We start from the raw sequence: 18,785 nt of genomic DNA, 5'->3' as shown, positions 1-18,785 counted from the left end.
GCTCCTCTATCCACTCTATCATATGCCTTTTCTAAATCCATAAATGCAATAAAAACTTCCCTACCTTTATCTAAATACTGTTCACATATATGCTTCAATGTAAACACTTGATCTACACATCCCCTACCCACTCTGAAACCTCCTTGCTCATCTGCAATCCTACATTCTGTCTTACCTCTAATTCTTTCAATTATAACCCTACCGTACACTTTTCCTGGTATACTCAGTAAGCTTATTCCTCTATAATTTTTACAGTCTCTTTTGTCCCCTTTCCCTTTATATAAAGGGACTATACATGCTCTCTGCCAATCCCTAGGTACCTTCCCCTCTTTCATACATTTATTAAACGAAAGTACCAACCACTCCAACACTATATCCCCCCCTGCTTTTAACATTTCTGTCATGATCCCATCAGTTCCAGCTGCTTTACCCCCTTTCATTTTACGTAATGCCTCACGTACCTCCCCCACACTTACATTCTGCTCTTCTTCACTCCTAAAAGATGGTATACCTCCCTGACCAATGCATGAAATTACTGCCTCTGTTTCTTCCTTAACATTTAAAAGTTCCTCAAAATATTCTCGCCATCTACCCAATACCTCCATCTCCCCATCTACTAACTCCCCTACTCTGTTTTTAACTGACAAATCCATATTTTCCCTAGGCTTTCTTAACTTGTTTAACTCACTCCAAAATTTTTTCTTATTTTCATTAAAATTTCTTGACAGTGCCTCTCCCACTCTATCATCTGCTCTCCTTTTGCACTCTCTCACCACTCTCTTTACCTTTCTTTTACTCTCCATATACTCTGCTCTTCTTATAACACTTCTGCTTTGTAAAAACCTCTCATAAGCTACCTTTTTCTCTTTTATCACACCCTTTACTTCATCATTCCACCAATCACTCCTCTTTCCTCCTGCCCCCACCCTCCTATAACCACAAACTTCTGCCCCACAATCTAATATTGTATTTTTGAAACTATTCTAACCCTCTTCAACCCCCCCACTACTCATCTTTGCACTAGCCCACCTTTCTGCCAATAGTCGCTTATATCTCACCCGAACTTCCTCCTCCCTTAGTTTATACACTTTCACCTCCCTCTTACTTGTTGATTCCACCTTCCTCTTTTCCCATCTACCTCTTACTCTAACTGTAGCTACAACTAAATAATGATCCGATATATCAGTTGCCCCTCTATAAACATGTACATCCTGGAGCCTGCCCATCAACCTTTTATCCACCAATACATAATCTAATAAACTACTTTCATTACGTGCTACATCATACCTTGTATATTTATTTATCCTCTTTTTCATAAAATATGTATTACTTATTACCAAATTTCTTTCTACACATAGCTCAATTAAAGGCTCCCCATTTACATTTACCCCTGGCACCCCAAGTTTACCTACTACTCCCTCCATAACATTTTTACCCACTTTAGCATTGAAATCCCCAACCACCATTTCTCTCACACTTGATTCAAAACTCCCCACGCATTCACTCAACATTTCCCAAAATCTCTCTCTCTCCTCTACACTTCTCTCTTCTCCAGGTGCATACACGCTTATTATAAATCACTTTTCACATCCAATCTTTATTTTACTCCACATAATCCTTGAATTAATACATTTATAGTCCCTCTTTTCCTGCCATAGCTTATCCTTCAACATTATTGCTACTCCTTCTTTAGCTCTAACTCTATTTGAAACCCCTGACCTAATCCCATTTATTCCTCTCCACTGAAACTCTCCCACCCCCTTCAGCTTTGTTTGACTTAAAGCCAGGACATCCAGCTTCTTCTCATTCATAACATCCACAATCATCTCTTTCTTATCATCTGAACAACATCCACGCACATTCAGACTTCCCACTTTGACAATTTTCTTCTTCTTATTCTTTTTAGTAATCTTTACAGGAAAAGGGGTTACTAGCCCATTATTCCCGGCATTTTAGTTGACTTTTACAACACGCATGGCTTACGGAGGAAAGATTCTTATTCCACTTCCCCATGGATATAAAAGGAAAATTAATAAGACCAAGAACTATTAAGATAAAATCAAAGAAAACTCAGATGAGTGTGTATAAATAAATGTGTACATGTATGTGTAGTGTGACCTAAGTGTAAGTAGAAGTAGCAAGACATGCCTGTAATCTTGCATATTTATGAGACAGACAAAAGACATCAGCAATCCTACCATCATGTAAAACAATCACAGGCTTTCGTTTTACACTCACTTGGCAGGACGGTAGTACCTCCCTGGGTGGTTGCTGTCTACCAACCTACTACCTATAATATATAATATAATATAATATATGGAGAAAAAGAGAGAGGTTAAGAGAGTGGTGAAGCAATGTCAAAAGAGAGCAAATGAGAGAGTGGGTGAGATGTTATCAACAAATTTTGTTGAAAATAAGAAAAAGTTTTGGAGTGAGATTAACAAGTTAAGGAAGCCTAGAGAACAAATGGATTTGTCAGTTAAAAATAGGAGAGGAGAGTTATTAAATGGAGAGTTAGAGGTATTGGGAAGATGGAGGGAATATTTTGAGGAATTGTGAAATGTTGATGAAGATAGGGAAGCTGTGATTTTGTGTATAGGGCAAGGAGGAATAACATCTTGTAGGAGTGAGGAAGAGCCAGTTGTGAGTGTGGGGGAAGTTCGTGAGGCAGTAGGTAAAATGAAAGGGGGTAAGGCAGCCGGGATTGAGGGGATAAAGATAGAAATGTTAAAAGCAGGTGGGGATATATTTTTGGAGTGGTTGGTGCAATTATTTAATAAATGTATGGAAGAAGGTAAGGTACCTAGGGATTGGCAGAGAGCATGCATAGTTCTTTTGTATAAAGGCAAAGGAGACAAAAGAGAGTGCAAAAATTATAGGGGGATAAGTCTGTTGAATATACCTGGTAAAGTGTACGGTAGTTATTATTGAAAGAATTAAGAGTAAGACGGAGAATAGGATAGCAGATGAACAAGGAAGCTTTAGGAAAGGTAGGGGGTGTGTGGACCAGGTGTTTACAGTGAAACATATAAGTGAACAGTATTTAGATAAAGCTAAAGAGGTTTTTGTGGCATTTATGGATTTGGAAAAGGCGTATGACAGGGTGGATAGGGAAGCAATGTGGCAGATGTTGCAGGTGTATGGTGTAGGAGGTAGGTTTCTGAAAGCAGTGAAGAGTTTTTACGAGGATAGTGAGGCTCAAATTAGAGTATGTAGGAAAGAGAGATTATTTCCCAGTAAAAGTAGGCCTTAGACAAGAATGTGTGATGTCTCCGTGGTTGTTTAATATATTTATAGATGGGGTTGTAAGAGAAGTAAATGCGAGGGTCTTGGCAAGAGACGTGGAGTTAAAAGATAAAGAATCACACAAAGTGGGAGTTGTCACAGTTGCTCTTTGCTGATGACACTGTGCTCTTGGGAGATTCTGAACAGAAGTTGCAGAGGTTGGTGGATGAATTTGGTAGGGTATGCAAAAGAAGAAAATTAAAAGTGAATACAGGAAAGAGTAAGGTTATGAAGATAACAAAAGGATTAGGTGATGAAAGATTGGATATCAGATTGGAGGGAGAGAGTATGGAGGAGTTGAATGTATTCAGATATTTGGGAGTGGACGTGTCAGCGGATGGGTCTATGAAAGATGAGGTGAATCATAGAATTGATGAGGAGAAAAGGGTGAGCGGTGCACTTAGGAGTCTGTGGAGACAGAACTTTGTCCTTGGAGGCAAAGAGGGGAATGTATGAGAGTATAGTTTTACCAACGCTCTTATATGGGTGTGAAGCATGGGTGATGAATGTTGCAGCAAGGAGAAGGCTGGAGGCAGTGGAGATGTCATGTCTGAGGGCAGTGTGTGGTGTGAATATAATGCAGAGAATTCGTAGTTTGGAAGTTAGGAGGAGGTGCGGAATTACCAAAACTGTTGTCCAGAGGGCTGAGGAAGGGTTGTTGAGGTGGTTCGGACATGTAGAGAGAATGGAGCGAAACAGAATGACTTCAAGAGTGTATCAGTCTGTAGTGGAAGAAAGGCGGGGTAGGGGTCGGCCTAGGAAAGGTTGGAGGGAGGGGGTAAAGGAGGTTTTGTGTGCGAGGGGCTTGGACTTCCAGCAGGCATGCATGACCGTGTTTCATAGAAATGAATGGAGACAAATGGTTTTTAATACTTGATGTGCTGTTGGAGTGTGAGCAAAGTAACATTTATGAAGGGATTCAGGGAAACCGGCAGACCGGACTTTAGTCCTGGAGATGGGAAGTACAGTGCCTGCACTCTGAAGGAGGGGTGTTAATGTTGCAGTTTAAAAACTGTAGTGTATAGTACCCTTCTGGCAGGACAGTGATGGAGTGAATGATGGTGAAAGTTTTTCTTTTTTTGGGCCACCCTGCCTTGGTGGGAATCGGCCAGTGTGTTAATAATAAAAAAATATTATAATATACTATTTAAAATATAATGGAGATGTTTTAAAATTTTTAAAAATTGTTTTGCCATTTATATATTTTTTCTTCTTAATTATTTGCTATTTTTTGTTACTATCAGTTTATTAAGTAATAAAGACTGTAATTGATTTGTTTTTATTCTGTGTTACTGTATGGTAAATTTAATAATCTTGAATTATCAAATTGTATTTATTGAAATTGATGTATAATTCATGTTAAATATTCTGCTTCAGAATTTTTTAAAATTATATAAATGATAAATCATCCTAAAAGCAGCTAGTTTAAAAAATAAGAACTTTTTATGACTATCAGGATTTTATTTTCATGAAGCCTTCATAAATTTCTGGTAATTGTTAATTCACAGTTTTGGAAAGATTTGTACTAGTCAGCCTTACAACATTAGTAGATGCATTTAACTGATTTTTCTGTTTACATTGTAGATTTTATTCTTGTTCAAAATGGAATGGTAAATTTACTCTTCCTGCATATTGTACTTTGTGTTTTTGCTTCTTTTTTAGGATTTGTGTTGAAGACCTGGGAGCGGTATTTTGAGAAATGAGAGAATTATGTGCTGAGGTGGCTGATACATCCATGAAACATTTGCCAGTTGCTTACAGTGAATAAAACCAGAGTAGGTTTATATAGAAGCACTAGTAACCATGGCAATTTATAGTCAGGAGGTTCTGCTTGTTAGGGACTTGAACATCCAACAGGCTTGTATGAATGCATTAGCTTGGAGTGAGTGAAGGCAAGTAGTTTTTGTACCCGACATGCTGTAACATTTATGAAATTATTCAGGGAAACCAGTTAGCCAGACTTTTGTCCGGGAGATGGAAAATACAATGCCTGCACTCTAAAGGTGGGGTGTGGATGTTGCAGTTTTGAGGACCATCTGAACTATGATGTCAGCATGCTTCAGGCAAGACAGTGATTGACTGAATGACAATGTGTTTCTTCTTTTTCTGGTTACTACCTCAATGAGAGATGGCAAAGAACATGCCTTAATGAGTAACTACAGTGTTTCAGAATGTTTATGGTAAGAAAAGTGGTAGAAATCGACCACAAAGAAGGGCTGTAGAGTTTGACAAATGCATTAACCCCTTGACTGTCGAAACCCCAAGTTCTGAGGTGTCTCCTGGTGTCAAAAATTTTTGTAAAAAAAAAAAAAAAAAAAAAAAAAATATGAAATGATAGAGAATCTTTTCCCGATGGTAATGACACCAAAAGAATAAAATTTGATGGAAAACTGATGGAATTACGCTCTCGCGAAGTTAGCAACCTTGGCAATATTTATGAATCGGCAATTTCGCTCACATTGAGCCCTATTTTTGGCTAATTCCACTGCTCAAGTCAACCAAACTCATAGCTATTTCTTTAGAACTCCATTTTTTTCTATCAACTGAGTACAAGAAACTGCCCATTTACTGATTTCAACTACCCAATAACATGGTCAGAAATTTGCAATTTGGCCAATTTCACGAAAATTAAAATATATGACAATTTCAAAATAGGGTCCAGAATGAATAATGCAGACATTCCTGGCTCTAAAATAAAATTTTCTTTGTTCATCAGTCATGTCTCCAGGCCCCTCAGATATTACTTTTACTTTCTATTTTGAGTTTTTATTCAAACAAAAAATAGAAGATTTACTGTTATGCAGACTACTGCAATATTGTAATAATTGTATAAATAATGTCAACCCATTCATGACTGCATATTAGAATGGCTAGTTGGACATTTATTGGTCTATGACATCATTTGTTTACTTTTGAACATTGGCAAGAATCAAACATTTTCCCTACTTTGAGTTCCATTTCAAGGTTCTTTTCATAGTAAAACCAATCAAAATCATCACTATTTCTATAATATGTTTTCCATTCTGTCAAATGAGACCAAGAAAACGAGAATACAACCATAAATACTATACGAAAACTGACCACAAAGTCGGCATTTTAATTAAAAAAGCAGTCGGAGTTTTTTTTCTCATCATTTTTTTTATATGGTGCACACTGACCACACAGACCATTCTCTCACATGTGCGCCTACCAGCTTTCTCCTGCTTGATTTGAAGCCGCTAGAATTTATGAGTATGTATACGTCAAACACTGTGGCTCGTAAGACGTATACATGTATAGTATGTATGACTGAAACAGTCAAAGGGTTAAAACAAAGTGAGGGCAAAAAAATTATTTCCTATAATGTACTTTTTGTATATACTACTACTACTATCATGTATCACCTTTTACTTCTTTTTTACCATATAGGAACCAAGGGCAAAGGGTCAACATGTGCTTTCATTGAGAGTATTTTACGAGAGCATGGCTACCGCACTGGTTTCTATTCCTCCCCCCATCTTGTAGCTGTTCGTGAAAGAATACGAATCAATGGACAGCCCTTACCAAAAGAAGACTTTACTGAGCATTTTTGGGATGTGTACAATAAACTCGCTGCTAAGAAGGTATTTTATCTGTCAGCCTGGAACCTGTATGTTAACTACACCATAGTTGTTTCATAATAATCCTGTACCTGGTATTAATATTGTTCAGTCAGACATAAAATCCAACAGTGGTTTTATAAGATTTTTAATTTATTATATGGAATAGAGTGCTATAAAAATCATTAAATATAATACTTTGTACAGTACCAGTGCATTTATGTTTCACCTTTTGTGTTTCAAGAAGAAATATTTTTATTTTTGTGCTAATTTTTAATATTTACAGGAAAGTGAAGATGACATGCCAGCATACTTCAAATTTCTGACAGTTATGGGACTGAAAGTTTTTTTGCGTGAGGAAGTGGATGTTGTTGTTCTGGAAGTAGGCATTGGAGGAGAGTGTGACTGCACTAATGTAGTAAAGTACGGTTTGTTTATTATCTGTAACTCAGTTTACATTTTTTTTTTTCTAACATTTGTCATTCACTTTAGTGAAAAATTTCATTCACATTCACTCTTTATCGAGCTGTTATTCCTTGACCCACAAACTGGAAACATCCCTACCACTACATTACAGAAATAATTGGTGAATCATAATCACCACCTCTAAAAAAAAAAAATGAATTTTGTGTAAGCAAATATATCTCAATGCTTTCCTAACATGAGTACAAGAGTATTACATGTTTTGTTCTTGACATTTGTTTTCAGAAAGCCTGTGGTTTGTGGTATCACGACACTAGATATTGACCACACCTCCATCCTAGGTAATACAATTGAGTCAATTGCATGGCACAAAGCAGGCATAATGAAGCCTGGGGTACCTACATTTACAGTGGATCAGCAGCAGAGCTCCTCCTTACTTGTCATGATGGAGAGAGCCAAGGAGAAGAAGGTAGATACAGTACGGTATTACATGTGCAGTTCAAAATCACTATTCCAAGCATTTTTCTCGTGGTACTGTATTAGAATTCTGTTAATAAAGAAGACCTAGATATACATGTATGATAAAAACAAAATTTAGAAATTATTCATGATATTAAATGATCTGTATGTTTCTTTGAATTATTTATATATTGGGTTTTGCATGTGTTGGAGACTACAGTATTATGATTATATTAATGGAAAAGTGGTAAACCTGTTGATGGTCATATAATGCCTGGGAAACGGGAGGTAATTGGGTTTGATCCAAGTAATAAGAGTAGCTTAAATTCCTTGGGTCAAGAGCCATCTACCAGACATCCCTCTTGAAGAGGAAAGAATGTATCAAGCTCGTCAGATTCCAGTTGAGGGTCGTGAGTATGCACTTGAAGTATCTGAGGGGTTTATATATTTTAGAAAGTGTCTTGATAATATATGCAGTATTTATTTTCATTTCATATGTCTAGTTCTTTGATCCATGGTACTGGGAATGTGCACTATTATTTAAATCTCAATTTTTGTAACAGGCAGCTACTGTAAGAATAAAAGGTTATCTGGAATGAAAGACTTTAGAATGATGATTTCAAATTATTTCTTACTGCCTGTTTTAGTGAACAGTTTGTTATGGTTGAGGGAATATTTTTGTTATTTGGATTTTTATTTTGGCTAAAATTTCTTTTCAATTTTACTTAATACTGTATTAAAATAGACAACGTTTTGAAGCAGAATATTTTTTGATGTATTACAGTAGTACAATAATTTATATTTTGATGACAGTTTAAAGGGAACATCATTTTATACAGTATTGTATGATATGTATATTGCATTTGCATGACATGGTGATGTAGCCCTTATTGTAGTACAGTATTAGGGGAAGGATAGGAGCCATCCTACGAAAGGTGGAGGGAGAGGGTAAAAGAGGTTTTGTGTGTTTGGACATCCAACAAGCATGTGTGAGCATGTTAGATAGGAGTGAATGGAAGCAAGTGGTTTTTATGACTTGGCATGCACTTGGAATGTGAGCAAGGTAACATTTATGAAAGAATTCAAGGGAAATCAATTAGCTGGACTTGAGTCCTGGTAGTGGGAAGTTCAGTACCTGCACTCTTAAGGACAGGCAGGGATATTGCATTTTGGGGGAGCATCTGAGTTGTGATGTTGGCACACCTCTGGCAACAGTGATAGTGAGTGATGGTGAAAGTGTTTCTTCTTTTTTGGGTCACCCTGCCTTGGTGGGAATTGGCTGGTGTATAAAAGAAATTGCAAATATACTGGTAATAGTTTTGACATTGTTTTTATAAATATAATTATAAAGGAAAAAAATTAAGGTTCTATAATAAGAATTCAGAACTTTGGCTTGTATTATAATAAACATATAAAGAAACAGCTTATGTTAGCAAGGTGGCAACCAATCATGCTGTAATACCTTCTGAGTACAGGCAAGTGCTGTATTGTTGTTGTAGAAACAAGGCAAAATGTTAAGGATATTTTTATTATTCTGTGCTAACTCATTCAGTATTTACAGTGTGAGCTGTACATAGTGCCTCCCCTTGAAAGCTATGGATGGGATAAACGACCTCTACAGTTAGGTCTGGCAGGAAGCGTTCAATACCAAAATGCTTCTCTTGCCCTCCAGGTCTCACAATACTGGATTAATTCACAGATTAAAGGTAATACACCAAAGCTAAAACTGTTTGTGTGTGTGTGTGGAGGGGAGGAGTTGTCAGTGTTAGTCAAAATGTGTTGAAGTTTCTTATATGATTTTTTTCATTATTTGAAATATGGAATTTACTGATTTTTTTTTACCAAATTGATGGTCCCCCATCAAAGTATAATGACCCAGAAAAAGAAGCATATTTACATTCATTCAATAGCTGTACTTAGCTATATGTACTTGCCAGTGTGTGGCCACAGGGGTTGAGTCTTAGCTTCTGGCCACCACCTCTCAGCATGCTGCTTGTCAGATTTATTCCCTCCTAGTCTCATGGGCCTTATTGTACCTGCTCTTTAAGCTCTGTTATGAAGCCTGCCTCTACCACTTCTTCATGGAGATCAGTCCTCTTGCCAGAGGTGTGCAGACATCACAATTAAGGTAACACTCCACTCCGAACAGCAACATCACTACCCTTCCTTCAGAGTGCAGGGACCTTACTTCTCACTTCCAGGGCTGACTATCTGGTTTCTCTGAATCTTTTCTTAAATGTAACCTTGATCACACTCCAAACTCATGTCAAACCCTAAAGTACTGTGTCCACACATTCCAATCTAACACAAATAAGCATAAAAAAGAATATTTTTCTTTTTTATCAGGAACTGATGCTAACATCAGATGTATGAGTACTCCACATGCAGCCCATGTAAATCTTAAGGTTGCTGCCCCATACACACTATCTGATGAAGAAGTTTGTGGCCTCAAATCTGTTGTCTGGCCGGGAAGATCTCAGGTAAACGTTGCTAGCTTACATTATCAGTACAGTGAAATTTCAGTTAGTACTGGTGGCTAATTTATATATGCTCACTGCCACATATAAGAATACTTAATTTTTCTTTAGCAAGTGATGTTTGCCTTTAAAAAGGTTAAAGCACTAGAAATAATATGTTATTTAAAACTGAAAGAAAAACTAAATACTATTTGTAATTTTTCCCTTCTCAGGTGATGCCATATGGCCCTTTGACATTTTTCATAGATGGAGCTCACACGGTTGCCAGCATGCAAGCATGTGTGGATTGGTTTGTTAAGACTGTACAACTTCATACATCACATGAGTAAGCTTTAGCATTAATTCATCCACTTAGAAGCTAAAATAAGTATTACTTATTTTAGCTTCTTATTGCTGCCTTCACTATCTCCTGATGGTCTACATATTATTTTCACATGAAGTATCTACAGAGAAATGATATTTTCTCTTGTATATATTGTATATATTCTCTTGTATATTAGCAGTTTGGAGGGATATGTTGTGTATCTTTATATGTATATGCTTCTAAACTGTTGTGTTCTGAGCACCTCTGCAAAAACAGTGATTATGTGTGAGTGGGTTGAAAGTGTTGAATGATGATGAAAGTATTTTCCTTTTGGGGATTTTCTTTCTTTTTGGGTCACCCTGCCTCAGTGGGAGACGGCCGACTTGTTGAAAAAAAAAAAAAAAATTTGTATTATATAGTACAGTGAAACGTAGTATAAGTACTAGGTAGTATATCAGTATTAACGACCTATGGGGTCAAAACACACTTGCAACACATGTCATTTTATTAAGGGCATATTTCACCCACTAGGGACTTTGTCAGTCCTGTGCAGAGAGGCTAGGTGAAGCAGAAAGAGGTCAGGTCATATTGTGGGAATGTGTGGTGCCTGAGTGGGGCCACATCATCTAATTGCAGTGTCTTGTTGAGGTAAAATCATCTCTGAATGCCCCAGAGATGCTGAATCTCCTGTATTTTGCATGATTGTGTTAAATATTAGTATCACGGCTGCTTCTGAGTGTGCCACCTTGGTTGGTCTTTGTCTTTTGTCAACAAGGTAGCTTCATCTCATGAGTGCTGTGATGTATCGCACATTCTTTACTTTGTCTTAGCTGCACGTATACTTATGTACCTTAGAACGCTGTTCCAGGGCTGTAGATGTCTTGCTTCTGTATGTATCCCCCACAAGGGATTCTGTGTACACTGACTCCTTTCTTGACTGATCTGCTTAGTCTGTTTTTGACCATTTCTGTATTGATGGCAGTGAAGGTTGTGTTTCTAGCAGTGTTGCTGATGGAAAGGACAATCTATCTATTGGCTCCTCCCTCACATGTAGCAAGGTTAATGATGTGGAGAGCATGTTTTCTACAGTCTGAGATGAAGTGTGGCAGGAATTGTAAGTGGCTGAATACTTAGTGTAATGTAGTCAGATTCTTCTTCAAGGAATTGTGAGCTGACAAGCTTTTGTGCTTTCAAAAGGAACTGATGATTGTGCCTCTGTTGGTTGTTATGTGAGTATAAGTGTATGTTGGTTTCCTGTATAAGGGTTAATCTGTTATTTCCTTTGCTAAAGATATCTAGGAATGGGAGCTGAGAATTGCTTTTAAATTGTAAATTGTATGATGGGCTCCACATTGTCATTTGTGTTAGGGATGGTGTGAATGTTTTGTATTTTAGGAAAAATTATTAACATGTCATTTATGTAGCCTAGCCATATTGTATGTTTAGAGATTACTGGTGAGAAGAGTTCTGCCTTGATACGCTCCACGTACAGGTTTGCTGAAACAGTGCTGATTATGAGACCATGGCTATCCAATAACACTCTGTAATTCTGTTCTTCATAGCTCAAACTGTTGTAGTTGATATTATTGATATTGTTTGAAAGTTTCTCTACTAAAAAATGTAGTGCAGTCTATTTTTAATAAAGCTTAATATGTATTGTACAAGAGTATCATCCATACATTTGCTGTGGTAGTGTTTATTGTCAAGTGGTAGTTTGTAAAACTGGTTGTTTTAGGCAGAATTGTGTGAGGAAAACATGAATTTTTTGAAGTACCTGTTAATATATTGCCGAAGTGAGAAAAGATATTCTAGAACTGTGAAAGTATGAACATAAAAAAGAAAAGTTCTCTATGAACTTTTAAAAAATTTCATAGCTAGTACCAAAACAAATGAGTTAACTCAGACCTGTATGTTTATTGCATTCTGAAGCAGTTTTTGTAGCATTATTATAATTAGGGTTCAATAACCTACACCCAAGAGAGGACACTTATGACAGTGTTTTTGGTTCATTTTGTACTATTTTTAAATCACAACTGTCATGTTACTTGCTCAAGATTATAAGAAATGCAGACCACTTGAGGCCAGTCAGTTGTTTTTTGTTTGGGCAGAGTACATTTGTGTTATAAATTACATAAGTGGGGGGGTTGAAGAGGGTTGGAATAGTTTTAAAAATGCAGTATTAGAATGTGGGGCAGAAGTTTGTGGTTATAGGAGGGTGGGGGCAGGAGGAAAGAGGAGTGATTGGTGGAATGATGAAGTAAAGGGTGTGATAAAAGAGAAAAAGGTAGCTTACGAGAGGTTTTTACAAAGCAGAAGTGTTATAAGAAGAGCAGAGTATATGGAGAGTAAAAGAAAGGTGAAGAGAGTGGTGAGAGAGTGCAAAAGGAGAGCAGATGAAAGAGTGGGAGAGGCACTGTCAAGAAATTTTAATGAAAATAAGAAAAAATTTTGGAGTGAGTTAAACAAGTTAAGAAAGCCTAGGGAAAGTATGGATTTGTCCGTTAAAAACAGAGTATGGGAGTTAGTAGATGGGGAGAGGGAGGTATTAGGTAGATGGCGAGAATATTTTGAGGAACTTTTAAATGTTGAGGAAGAAAGGGAGGTGGTAATTTCATGCACTGGCCAGGGAGGTATACCATCTTTTAGGAGTGAAGTAGAGCAGAATGTAAGTGTGGTGGAGGTACGTGAGGCATTACGTAGAATGAAAGGGGGTAAAGCAGCTGGAACTGATGGGATCATGACAGAAATGTTAAAAGCAGGGGGGGATATAGTGTTGGAGTGGTTGGTACTTTTGTTTAATAAATGTATGAAAGAGGGGAAGGTACCTAGGGATTGGCGGAGAGCATGTATAGTCCCTTTATATAAAGGGAAAGGGGACAAAAGAGATTGTAAAAATTATAGAGGAATAAGTTTACTGAGTATACCAGGAAAAGTATACGGTAGAGTTATAATTGAAAGAATTAGAGGTAAGACAGAATGTAGAATTGCGGATGAGCAAGGAGGCTTCAGAGTGGGTAGGGGATGTGTAGATCAAGTGTTTACATTGAAGCATATATGTGAACAGTATTTAGATAAAGGTAGGGAAGTTTTTATTGCATTTATGGATTTAGAAAAGGCATATGATAGAGTGGATAGAGGAGCAATGTGGCAGATGTTGCAAGTTTATGGAATAGGTGGTAAGTTACTAAATGCTGTAAAGAGCTTTTATGAGGATAGTGAGGCTCAGGTTAGGGTATGTAGAAGAGAGGGAGAATACTTCCCGGTAAAAGTAGGTCTTAGACAGGGATGTGTAATGTCACCATGGTTGTTTAATATATTTATAGATGGGGTTGTAAAAGAAGTAAATGCTAGGGTGTTCGGGAGAGGGGTGGGATTAAATTATGGGGAATCAAATTCAAAATGGGAATTGACACAGTTACTTTTTGCTGATGATACTGTGCTTATGGGAGATTCTAAAGAAAAATTGCAAAGGTTAGTGGATGAGTTTGAGAATGTGTGTAAAGGTAGAAAGTTGAAAGTGAACATAGAAAAGAGTAAGGTGATGAGGGTATCAAATGATTTAGATAAAGAAAAATTGGATATCAAATTGGGGAGGAGGAGTATGGAAGAAGTGAATGTTTTCAGATACTTAGGAGTTGACATGTCTGCGGATGGATTTATGAAGGATGAGGTTAATCATAGAATTGATGAGGGAAAAAAGGTGAGTGGTGCGTTGAGGTATATGTGGAGTCAAAAAACGTTATCTATGGAGGCAAAGAAGGGAATGTATGAAAGTATAGTAGTACCAACACTCTTATATGGATGTGAAGCTTGGGTGGTAAATGCAGCAGCGAGGAGATGGTTGGAGGCAGTGGAGATGTCCTGTCTAAGGGCAATGTGTGGTGTAAATATTATGCAGAAAATTCGGAGTGTGGAAATTAGGAGAAGGTGTGGAGTTAATAAAAGCATTAGTCAGAGGGCAGAAGAGGGGTTGTTGAGGTGGTTTGGTCATTTAGAGAGAATGGATCAAAGTAGAATGACATGGAAAGCATATAAATCTATAGGGGAAGGAAAGAGGGGTAGGGGTTGTCCTCGAAAGGGTTGGAAAGAGGGGGTAAAGGAGGTTTTGCGGGCGAGGGGCTTGGACTTCCAGCAAGCGTGCATGAGCGTGTTAGATAGGAGTGAATGGAGACGAATGATACTTGGGACCTGACGATCTGTTGGAGTGTGAGCAGGGTAATATTTAGTGAAGGGATTGTTTTACATGATGGTAGGATTGCTGATGTCTTTTGTCTGTCTCATAAATATGCAAGATTACAGGCATGTCTTGCTACTTCTACTTACACTTAGGTCACACTACACATACATGTACACATTTATTTATACACACTCATCTGAGTTTTCTTTGATTTTATCTTAATAGTTCTTGGTCTTATTAATTTTCCTTTTATATCCATGGGGAAGTGGAATAAGAATCTTTCCTCCGTAAGCCATGCGTGTTGTAAAAGTCAACTAAAATGCCGGGAACAATGGGCTAGTAACCCCTTTTCCTGTAAAGATTACTAAAAAGAATAAGAAGAAGAAAATTGTCAAAGTGGGAAGTCTGAATGTGCGTGGATGTTGTGCAGATGATAAGAAAGAGATGATTGTGGATGTTATGAATGAGAAAAAGCTGGATGTCCTGGCTTTAAGTGAAACAAAGCTGAAGGGGGTGGGAGAGTTTCAGTGGAGAGGAATAAATGGGATTAGGTCAGGGGTTTCAAATAGAGTTAGAGCTAAAGAAGGAGTAGCAATAATGTTGAAGGATAAGCTATGGCAGGAAAAGAGGGACTATAAATGTATTAATTCAAGGATTATGTGGAGCAAAATAAAGATTGGATGTGAAAAGTGGGTTATAATAAGCGTGTATGCACCTGGAGAAGAGAGAAGTGTAGAGGAGAGAGAGAGATTTTGGGAAATGTTGAGTGAATGCGTGGGGAGTTTTGAATCAAGTGTGAGAGTAATGGTGGTTGGGGATTTTAATGCTAAAGTGGGTAAAAATGTTATGGAGGGAGTAGTAGGTAAATTTGGGGTGCCAGGGGTAAATGTAAATGGGGAGCCTTTAATTGAGCTATGTGTAGAAAGAAATTTGGTAATAAGTAATACATATTTTATGAAAAAGAGGATAAATAAATATACAAGGTATGATGTAGCACGTAATGAAAGTAGTTTATTAGATTATGTATTGGTGGATAAAAGGTTGATGGGTAGGCTCCAGGATGTACATGTTTATAGAGGGGCAACTGATATATCGGATCATTATTTAGTTGTAGCTACAGTTAGAGTAAGAGGTAGATGGGAAAAGAGGAAGGTGGCAACAACAAGTAAGAGGGAGGTGAAAGTGTATAAACTAAGGGAGGAGGAAGTTCGGGTGAGATATAAGCGACTATTGGCAGAAAGGTGGGCTAGTGCAAAGATGAGTAGTGGGGGGGTTGAAGAGGGTTGGAATAGTTTTAAAAATGCAGTATTAGAATGTGGGGCAGAAGTTTGTGGTTATAGGAGGGTGGGGGCAGGAGGAAAGAGGAGTGATTGGTGGAATGATGAAGTAAAGGGTGTGATAAAAGAGAAAAAGGTAGCTTATGAGAGGTTTTTACAAAGCAGAAGTGTTATAAGAAGAGCAGAGTATATGGAGAGTAAAAGAAAGGTAAAGAGAGTGGTGAGAGAGTGCAAAAGGAGAGCAGATGATAGAGTGGGAGAGGCACTGTCAAGAAATTTTAATGAAAATAAGAAAAAATTTTGGAGCGAGTTAAACAAGTTAAGAAAGCCTAGGGAAAATATGGATTTGTCAGTTAAAAACAGAGTAGGGGAGTTAGTAGATGGGGAGATGGAGGTATTGGGTAGATGGCGAGAATATTTTGAGGAACTTTTAAATGTTAAGGAAGAAACAGAGGCAGTAATTTCATGCACTGGTCAGGGAGGTATACCATCTTTTAGGAGTGAAGAAGAGCAGAATGTAAGTGTGGGGGAGGTACGTGAGGCATTACGTAAAATGAAAGGGGGTAAAGCAGCTGGAACTGATGGGATCATGACAGAAATGTTAAAAGCAGGGGGGGATATAGTGTTGGAGTGGTTGGTACTTTTGTTTAATAAATGTATGAAAGAGGGGAAGGTACCTAGGGATTGGCAGAGAGCATGTATAGTCCCTTTATATAAAGGGAAAGGGGACAAAAGAGACTGTAAAAATTACAGAGGAATAAGCTTACTGAGTATACCAGGAAAAGTGTACGGTAGGGTTATAATTGAAAGAATTAGAGGTAAGACAGAATGTAGGATTGCGGATGAGCAAGGAGGTTTTAGAGTGGGTAGGGGATGTGTAGATCAGGTGTTTACATTGAAGCATATATGTGAACAGTATTTAGATAAAGATAGGGAGGTTTTTATTGCATTTATGGATTTAGAAAAGGCATATGATAGAGTGGATAGAGGAGCAATGTGGCAGATGTTGCAAGTATATGGAATAGGTGGTAAGTTATTAAATGCTGTAAAGAGTTTTTATGAGGATAGTGAGGCTCAGGTTAGGGTGTGTAGAAGAGAGGGAGACTACTTCCCGGTAAAAGTAGGTCTTAGACAGGGATGTGTAATGTCACCATGGTTGTTTAATATATTTATAGATGGGGTTGTAAAGGAAGTAAATGCTAGGGTGTTTGGGAGAGGGGTGGGATTAAATTATGGGGAATCAAATTCAAAATGGGAATTGACACAGTTACTTTTTGCTGATGATACTGTGCTTATGGGAGATTCTAAAGAAAAATTGCAAAGGTTAGTGGATGAGTTTGGGAATGTGTGTAAAGGTAGAAAGTTGAAAGTGAACATAGAAAAGAGTAAGGTGATGAGGGTGTCAAATGATTTAGATAAAGAAAAATTGGATATCAAATTGGGGAGGAGGAGTATGGAAGAAGTGAATGTTTTCAGATACTTGGGAGTTGACGTGTCGGCGGATGGATTTATGAAGGATGAGGTTAATCATAGAATTGATGAGGGAAAAAAGGTGAGTGGTGCGTTGAGGTATATGTGGAGTCAAAAAACGTTATCTATGGAGGCAAAGAAGGGAATGTATGAAAGTATAGTAGTACCAACACTCTTATATGGGTGTGAAGCTTGGGTGGTAAATGCAGCAGCAAGGAGACGGTTGGAGGCAGCGGAGATGTCCTGTCTAAGGGCAATGTGTGGTGTAAATATTATGCAAAAAATTCGGAGTGTGGAAATTAGGAGAAGGTGTGGAGTTAATAAAAGTATTAGTCAGAGGGCAGAAGAGGGGTTGTTGAGGTGGTTTGGTCATTTAGAGAGAATGGATCACAGTAGAATGACATGGAAAGCATATAAATCTATAGGGGAAGGAAGGCGGGGTAGGGGTCGTCCTCGAAAGGGTTGGAGAGAGGGGGTAAAGGAGGTTTTGTGGGTAAGGGGCTTGGATTTCCAGCAAGCGTGCGTGAGCGTGTTAGATAGGAGTGAATGGAGACGAATGGTACTTGGGACCTGACGATCTGTTGGAGTGTGAGCAGGGTAATATTTAGTGAAGGGATTCAGGGAAACCGGTTATTTTCATATAGTCGGACTTGAGTCCTGGAAATGGGAAGTACAATGCCTGCACTTTAAAGGAGGGGTTTGGGATATTGGCAGTTTGGAGGGATATGTTGTGTATCTTTATATGTGTATGCTTCTAGACTGTTGTATTCTGAGCACCTCTGCAAAAACAGTGATAATGTGCGAGTGTGGTGAAAGTGTTGAATGATGATGAAAGTATTTTCTTTTTGGGGATTTTCTTTCTTTTTTGGGTCACCCTGCCTCGGTGGGAGACGGCCGACTTGTTGAAAAAAAAAAAAAAAAAAAAAAAAAAAATTCAGGGAAACCGGTTATTTTCTTATAGTCGGACTTGAGTCCTGGAAATGGGAAGTACAATGCCTGCACTTTAAAGGAGGGGTTTAGGATATTGGCAGTTTGGAGGGATATGTTGTGTATCTTTATACGTATATGCTTCTAAACTGTTGTATTCTGAGCACCTCTGCAAAAGCAGTGATAATGTGTGAGTGTGGTGAAAGTGTTGAATGATGATGAAAGTATTTTCTTTTTGGGGATTTTCTTTCTTTTTTTGGGTCACCCTGCCTCGGTGGGAGACGACCAACTTGTTGAAAAAAAAAAAAAAAAAAAGTACTGGTATGTATAATATTGCTGAAATTATTTTATAACTAAACATGACAAAAAAATTCTTCAAATCTACAAATATTATTACTACTATATTTC

At 37.8% G+C, this 18,785-nt stretch overlaps 1 protein-coding gene across 1 annotated transcript in view; it reads left to right on the top strand.

Moving 5' to 3' along the window:
* LOC128690202 (folylpolyglutamate synthase, mitochondrial) overlaps positions 1–18,785 on the top strand; it is a 41,301-nt gene that overhangs the window by 5,253 nt on the left and 17,263 nt on the right. The window contains exons 3-8 of the mRNA XM_053778761.2: positions 6,694–6,887; positions 7,150–7,286; positions 7,572–7,755; positions 9,307–9,451; positions 10,092–10,225; positions 10,435–10,547. Of these exons, the coding sequence (XP_053634736.2) occupies positions 6,694–6,887; positions 7,150–7,286; positions 7,572–7,755; positions 9,307–9,451; positions 10,092–10,225; positions 10,435–10,547 (907 nt within the window). The remainder of the gene's footprint in view (positions 1–6,693; positions 6,888–7,149; positions 7,287–7,571; positions 7,756–9,306; positions 9,452–10,091; positions 10,226–10,434; positions 10,548–18,785) is intronic.

The sequence above is a fragment of the Cherax quadricarinatus genome, chromosome 32 (genome assembly GCF_038502225.1).
Source record: "Cherax quadricarinatus isolate ZL_2023a chromosome 32, ASM3850222v1, whole genome shotgun sequence".
NCBI classification, from domain to species: Eukaryota; Metazoa; Arthropoda; class Malacostraca; order Decapoda; family Parastacidae; genus Cherax; species Cherax quadricarinatus.
This window is presented reverse-complemented; position numbering and strand designations above follow the sequence as displayed.